This window comes from Borostomias antarcticus (genome assembly GCF_949987555.1).
Source record: "Borostomias antarcticus genome assembly, chromosome: 9".
NCBI lineage: Eukaryota > Metazoa > Chordata > Actinopteri > Stomiiformes > Stomiidae > Borostomias > Borostomias antarcticus.
The window spans coordinates 8,778,989-8,786,488 of NC_140242.1; the positions used below are offsets into that span (position 1 = coordinate 8,778,989).

A 7,500-nucleotide genomic window follows, 5' to 3' on the forward strand; every position below is an offset into this window, starting at 1 on the left:
GCGCTTTACGCAAAGACAATACAACACAAGGACTAAATTAAAACAACACAGAACAGGAAAAAACAGAACATTTCACAACAGTTCTCCTCAGAATCTCAGCCAATTAAACACAGACAGAACACTCCTGCACATCGCTGTCAGGTGGAAACCACTTATCTCCATTTTGGTGAATATATATATTATTATATTTTTACACCAATTGAAAGCTGGGACTTCCTCTTTCCGACCTCTGACCCCCGCCCATCCCTGACCCTGACTACATGGATTTGATCATCATATGCGAATTTATGTTAAAAAATAATAAAAATCTGAATGTTCTTTTCAACTTTCTGATATCAGGTTTCCGCCGGACAGCGACGGTCTGTCAGACTGACGGACGCAGACAGAGGGGTTAGGGGTCAGGGGTTAGGGGTCAGGGGTTAGGCTGGCCACTGACCATGTGGGCCATCTGGTCGTAGAAGTCCATCTGGGGGGTGAAGGTGTTCCTGGTGGGGGACGCCGGCGTGAGGGCGGGCTGGAACTGGGGGCTGGAGGGGGCGGAGGAGCGCTCCCCGCCGGGGGGGCATGTGCAGGGGCGGGGCCGTCTGGTGCTGGGCGGCCATCTGGGGGGGGGGGCAATGTGGTGGGGGGGGGCCATGTGGGCCGGCGGCTGCTGCATGGGAGGGGGGGGGCTGCTGCTGCATCTGGTGGGGGGGCATCTGCGGTCCAGGGTGCGAGTCGGGCTGGTCTGGCGGGTGCTGGTTCTGGTAGGGGGGTTGGGGCTGGTCCTGCTGGTGCTGGTTCTGGTAGGGGGGTTGAGGCTGGTCCAGCGGGTGCTGGTTCTGGTAGGGGGGTTGGGTCTGGTCCGGCAGGTGCTGGTGCTGGTTCTGGTAGGGGGGTTGAGGCTGGTCCGGTGGGTGCTGGTTCTGGTAGGGGGGCTGGGTCTGTCCGGCTGGTGCTGGTTCTGGTAGGGGGGCTGGGTCTGGTCCGGCTGGTGCTGGTTCTGGTAGGGGGGCTGGGTCTGGTCCGGCTGGTGCTGGTTCTGGTAGGGGGGCTGGTGCTGGTTCTGGTAGGGGTGCTGGTTCTGGTAGGGCGGGTTGAACCCGGGGCCCTGGGGAGGGTAGCCCGGGAGCGGGATCTGGCCCGGCGGGCCGGGGAGGGAGGGAGAACCGGGTAGAACTGGACCCCGTCGCCAGGGGGCGGGGCCTGGGTCACCAGCCCATCCTGGAGGATAGTGGGCGGAGCTAAAAGAGAAGAGACTGGCTGGTAAGAGTTCACTATAACTTCATTACAACAGTGAGTAAGTAGACTAGAGAAGAAAGAAAGAAAGAAAGAAAGAAAGAAAGAAAGAAAGAAAGAAAGAAAGAAAGAAAGAAAGAAAGAAAGAAAGAAAGAAAGAAAGAAAGAAAGAAAGGAAGAAAGAAAGAAAGAAAGAGAAGGAAGAAGGAAGAAGGAAAGAAGAAAAAAGAAAGAAAAAAGAAAGAAAGAACAGAAGAAAGAAAGAAGGAAAGAAGAAAGAAAGAAAGAAGGAAAGAAGGAAAGAAAGAAAGAAAGAGAAAGAAAGTGGAAAGAAGGAAAGAAAAAGAAAGAAAGAAAGAAAACAGGAAGGAAAGAAAAAAGAAAGAAAGTGGAAAGAAGGAAAGAAGGAAAGCAGGAAAGAAGGAAAGGAAAGAAAAAAGAAAGAAAGAAAGAAGGAAAGGAAAGAAGGAAAGAAAGAAAGAAAAAGAAAGAAAGCAGGAAAGAAAGAAAGAAAGGAAAGAAGGAAAGAAGGAAAGAAAGAAAGAAAGAAGGAAAGAAGGAAAGAAGGAAAGAAAGAAAGAAAGAAAAAGAAGGAAAGGAGGAAAGAAAGAAAAAGAAGGAAAGAAGGAAAGAAAGAAAGAAAGAGAAAGAAAGTGGAAAGAAGGAAAGAAAAAGAAAGAAAGAAAGAAAAAGAAAGAAAACAGGAAGGAAAGAAAAAGAAAGAAAGTGGAAAGAAGGAAAGAAGGAAAGAAAAAAAAAGAAAGAAAGAAGGAAAGGAAAGAAGGAAAGAAAGAAAGAAAAAGAAAGAAAGAAGGAAAGAAGGAAAGAAGGAAAGAAAGAAGGAAAGAAGGAAAGAAGGAAAGAAAGAAAGAAAGAAGGAAAGAAGGAAAGAAGGAAAGAAAGAAAGAAAAAGAAGGAAAGGAGGAAAGAAAGAAAAAGAAGGAAAGAAGGAAAGAAAGAAAGAAAGAGAAAGAAAGTGGAAAGAAGGAAAGAAAAAGAAAGAAAGAAAGAAAAAGAAAGAAAACAGGAAGGAAAGAAAAAGAAAGAAAGTGGAAAGAAGGAAAGAAGGAAAGAAAAAAAAAGAAAGAAGGAAAGGAAAGAAGGAAAGAAAGAAAGAAAAAGAAAGAAAGAAGGAAAGAAAGAAGGAAAGAAAGAAAGAAAGAAGGAAAGAAGGAAAGAAGGAAAGAAAAAGAAAGAAAGAAAGAAAGAAAGAAAGAAAGAAGAAAGAAAGAAAGAAAGAAAGAAAGAAAGAAAGAAAGAAAGAAAGAAAGAAAGAAGGAAAGAAAGAAAGAAGGAAAGAAAGAAGGAAAGAAAGCAGGAAAGAAAGGAAGTCAGTCAGAGTCATTAGCGTTTATAGGGCCCTATTGTTGCGGTCCAGCTAAAAATACAATACGCTGGAAAGCAGATGAGACTAAAAGTCTCTCCTGCACTTTCTCACACACACACACACACACACACACACGCACACACACACACAATCACACACAATCACACACACACACACACACACACACACACACACACACACACACACACACACACACACACACACACACACACCTGGAGGCATCAGCTGCACCCCTTGCGCGGGCGGCCCAGGCAGGAGTGATGACATCAGAGGGTTGTCGGGGGCGGAGCCCTCCATCTCCAGGGGCGGGGCATAGGGCTCCTGGGGGCTGGGCTGGTCCATCTCAGAGCTGGGGGTGCTGCACTCATAGGGCTGAGGGGTGGTCCGGTCCGCATTATAGGAGATCACCCCCGTCTGTGGGGAGAATGGAACAGTCCCATCAGTCACACACTCTCACTCACTCATCGCACACTCACACGCACACTCTCACACGCACACACTCACACGCACACACTCACACTCTCACACACACTCTCACACACACTCTCACACACACTCTCACACACACTCTCACACACACACTCTCACGCACACACACTCTCACGCACACACACTCACACGCACACACACTCACACGCACTCACACTCACACGCACTCACACTCACACGCACTCTCACGCACGCACTCTCACGCACGCACTCTCACGCACGCACTCTCACGCACGCACTCTCACGCACGCACTCTCACGCACGCACTCTCACACACGCACTCTCACACACGCACTCTCACACACGCACTCTCACACGCACTCTCACACACGCACTCTCACACACGCACTCTCACACACGCACTCTCACACACGCACTCTCACACACACACTCTCACACACACACTCTCACACACACACTCTCACACACACTCTCACACACACTCTCACACACACTCTCACACACACACTCTCACACACACTCTCACACACACACACTCTCACACACACACTCTCACACACACACTCTCACACACACACTCTCACACACTCACTCTCACACGAACGCACGCACGCACGAACGCACGCACGCACGCACGCACGCACGCTCACACGCTCACACGCTCACACGCTCACACGCTCACACGCTCACACGCTCACACGCTCACACGCTCACACGCTCACACACTCACACACTCACACACTCACACACTCACACACTCACACACTCACACACTCACACACACACTCTCTCCTCACCCTGATCTGCCCGTCCAGCTGTCGGAGGTGGAGCAGCCAGCCTGGTTCTATGAAGAGCTCCTGCTCTGGTCTCTCCTTCAGCTGGGGGTCGAAGAACCGCAGCTTCTCTGACACCTGCGCCCACACCGGAGAACCCCGTTACACACTCAACACACCCGTTACACACTCAACACACCCGTTACACACTCAACACACCCGTTACACACTCAACACACCCACTACACACTCAACACACCCGTTACACACTCAACACACCCGTTACACACTCAACACACCTCAATACCGGAGAACCCCGTTACACACTTCACACACTGAAGACAGGGGCGTGGTAGGAGGGCTGTGTGTGTGTGTGTGTGTGTGTGTGTGTGTGTGTGCGTGTGTGTGTGTGTGTGTACCTGTATGAGCTGCCTGATGAAGACGGGGGAGTGGTAAGAGGGCTGTGTGTGTGTGTGAGTGTGTGTGTACCTGTATGAGCTGCCTGATGAAGACAGGGGAGTGGTAGGAGGGCTGTGTGTGTGTGTGTGTGTGTGTGTCTGTGCGCGTATCTGTGTGTGTGTGTGTGTGTGTGTGTGTGTGTGTATACCTGTATGAGCTGCCTGATGAAGACGGGGGCGTGGTAGGAGGGCGTGGTCAGCACGGTGCGGGAGATGACCTCGCAGTAGTGGAAGGCCTGGGCGCTAAGCCCCGCCTCCGCCAGACGGCACGCGTAGATCAGCTTGTACACCTGCAGAGAGGAGGCAGCCATGACGGAGCCGTTGATGCCTGTTGCAGTGATGATGTTGATGCGATGATGTTGGCGAGGATGGTGATGACGATGATGGTGGTGAGGATGGTGATGACGATGATGATGGTGGTGAGGATGGTGATGACGATGATGATGGTGGTGAGGATGGTGATGATGACGATGATGTTGGTGAGGATGGTGATGACGATGATGGTGGTTGGTGACATTGTGGTGTTGGTGATGGGCGGACATTTTAATGTTTTCTGTATGCTTGATGTGTGCTAAACAAATTCCCCTCTGGGGCAATAAAGGTTTCAATTCAATTCAATGACGCCCGGACCTGCGCTACCAAGCCAAGCCACGCCCTACAGACTGACTCACCAGGTCTCCAAGCCACACCCTACAGACTGACTCACCAGGTCTCCAAGCCACGCCCTACAGACTGACTCACCAGGTCTCCAAGCCACGCCCTACAGACTGACTCACCAGGTCTCCACAGTCTGGCATGGAGAGACTCTCCTCCAGGTATCTGGTATCTCCAGTAGGCTGGTCTCAGTAGGTTTATTTAGTACTTTGCTGGGGTTAGTCTGTGACGACCATCACTTTAACAGACGACCACCACAGTGGAAATAGTCTGTGTGTATCCCTCAACAACGTAATACATGATGTGATAGTTGTTGTCTAATTGGGCTTTTTAACCTGTGTGTGTTAGCTAGCGGCAGTGGCTAGTTGCAAAACTAGAATGGAGAAGTAAGACGCCTCCTTCCCTCCACTAGTCTGGGGGTCCACCTTGTGCAAGTGGTAGTACCCCCTAGCCCCCCTACCTGGGGTTACAGGCAAAAACCCTGATGACAGAACACCAAAAAGGAAGAGAGACCCGGCCCGGAGGAAGCCCGGGGCCCTCGTCTGGAGCCAGGCCAAGACGGAGGGCCCGCATGCGAGCGCCTGGTGGCCGGGCTTACCACGGAGCCCGGCCGGGCCCAGCCCGAACAAGCAACGTGGAAGCACCATCTCCTCCTCCATCGTCCCGTGGACCCACCACCCGCGGGAGGAATTGTCGAGGTCGGGTGCGCTGCCAACTAGGTGGCGGTGAAGGCGGGGGGCACCGACGGACCGGACCCGGGCGGCAAAGGCTGGCTCTGGGGACATGGAACGTGACCTTGCTGGGGGGGAAGGAGCCGGAGCTTGTGAGGGAGGTGGAGCGATACCAATTACACCTGGTGGGGCTAACCTCCACACACAGCACCGGCGCCGGAACCAAACTCCTGGATAGGGGTTGGACCCTGTTCTTCTCCGGAGTTGCTCACGGTATGAGGCGTAAGGCAGGTGTGGCTATACTAGCTAGCCCCCAGCTGAGCGCCTCTGTGCTGGAGTTCACCCCAGTGGACGAGAGGGTCGCCTCCCTGCGCCTTAGGACTGTGGGGGGGGGGACTCTGACTGTGGTTTGTGCTTATGCACCGAACAGCAGTTCAGAGTACTCAGCCTTCCTGCAGACCCTGAGTGGAGTCCTTTTGGGGGCTCCTGCAGGGGACTCCAGTGTCCTACTGGGGGACTTCAATGCACACGTAGGCAATGATGGAGAAACTTGGAGGGGCGTGATTGGGAGGCATGGCCACCACGATCTGAACCCGAGTGGTGTTTTGTTGTTGGACTTCTGTGCTAGTCACGGTTTGTCCATAACAAACACCATGTTCGAACACAAGGATGCCCACAAGTACACCTGGCATCAGAACACCTTAGGCCGAAGGTCGATTATCGATTTCGTTATCGTATCATCTGATCTGAGGCCATGCGTTTTGGACACTCGGGTAAAGAGAGGGGCAGAGCTGTCCACTGATCACCATCTGGTGGTGAGCTGGTTTCGATGGCGGGGGAAACTTCTGGACAGACCTGGAAAACCCAAGCGTGTAGTGAGGGTGAACTGGGAACGTCTGGAGGAAGAGCCTGTCCGGAGAGATTTCAATTGCCACCTCCGGCGGAGCTTCTCAGGCATCCCTGTGGAGGTTGGGGACATCGAGCATGAGTGGTCGGTGTTCAAAGCCTCCATTGCTGAAGCTGCGGCTGGGAGCTGTGGCCTGAGGGCCATAGGTACCTCAAGGGGCGGTAACCCTCGGACACCGTGGTGGACAGCGGTGGTGAGGGAAGCCGTCCGACTGAAGAAGGAGGCCTTCCGGGTTATGTTAGCCCGGGAGACCCCAGAAACAGTTGCAGGGTATCGACTGGCCCGGAGGGCTGCGGCTTCGGCCGTGACCAAGGCAAAGCAGCGGGTGTGGGAGGAGTTCGGAGAAACCATAGAGAAGGACTTTCGGTCGGCACCAAAGTGTTTCTGGAAGACCATCAGACACCTCAGGAAGGGAAAGCGGGGGACCATCCAAGCTGTATACAGCAAGGAGGGGACACTGCTGACCTCAACTGAGGAGGTTGTTGAGCGTTGGAAGGAGCACTTTGAGGAACTCCTGAACCCGACTAATCCACCCTCTACGATCGAGGCAGAGCCGGAAGATGATGGGGGGTCGTCAATGTCCTTGGAGGAGGTCACTGAGGTAGTCAAACAACTCCACAGTGGCAGAGCCCCAGGGACTGATGAGATCCGTCCAGAAATGCTGAAGGCGCTGGGTGTAGAGGGGCTGTCTTGGTTGACACGCCTCTGTAACATTGCGTGGAAGTCTGGGTCAGTGCTGAAGGAGTGGCAGACTGGGGTGGTGGTCCCAATATTCAAAAAAGGGGACCAGAGGGTGTGTGCGAATTATAGAGGCATCACATTACTCAGCCTCCCAGGGAAAGTTTACTCCAAGGTGCTGGAAAGGAGGGTCCGGCCGATAGTCGAACCTCAGATCGAAGAAGAACAATGCGGATTTCGTCCTGGTCGTGGAACCATCAACCAGCTCTTCACTCTCGCAAGGATCTTGGAGGGGGCTTGGGAGTTTGCCCAACCTGTCTACATGTGTTTTGTGGACTTGGAG

General features: G+C 52.6%; 2 protein-coding genes across 2 annotated transcripts in view; one reads left to right on the forward strand and one right to left on the reverse strand.

Moving 5' to 3' along the window:
• arhgap21a (Rho GTPase activating protein 21a) overlaps positions 1-7,500 on the forward strand; it is a 109,778-nt gene that overhangs the window by 4,476 nt on the left and 97,802 nt on the right. The gene's annotated exons all lie outside the window — the stretch shown is intronic.
• LOC311313344 (protein transport protein Sec16A-like) overlaps positions 413-7,500 on the reverse strand; it is a gene marked incomplete at its 3' end in the record, with an annotated part of 27,523 nt that continues 20,435 nt past the window's right edge. The window contains 5 exon segments of the mRNA XM_084443468.1: positions 413-1,132; positions 1,135-1,223; positions 2,779-2,980; positions 3,814-3,927; positions 4,397-4,537. Of these exon segments, the coding sequence (XP_084299594.1) occupies positions 413-1,132; positions 1,135-1,223; positions 2,779-2,980; positions 3,814-3,927; positions 4,397-4,537 (1,266 nt within the window).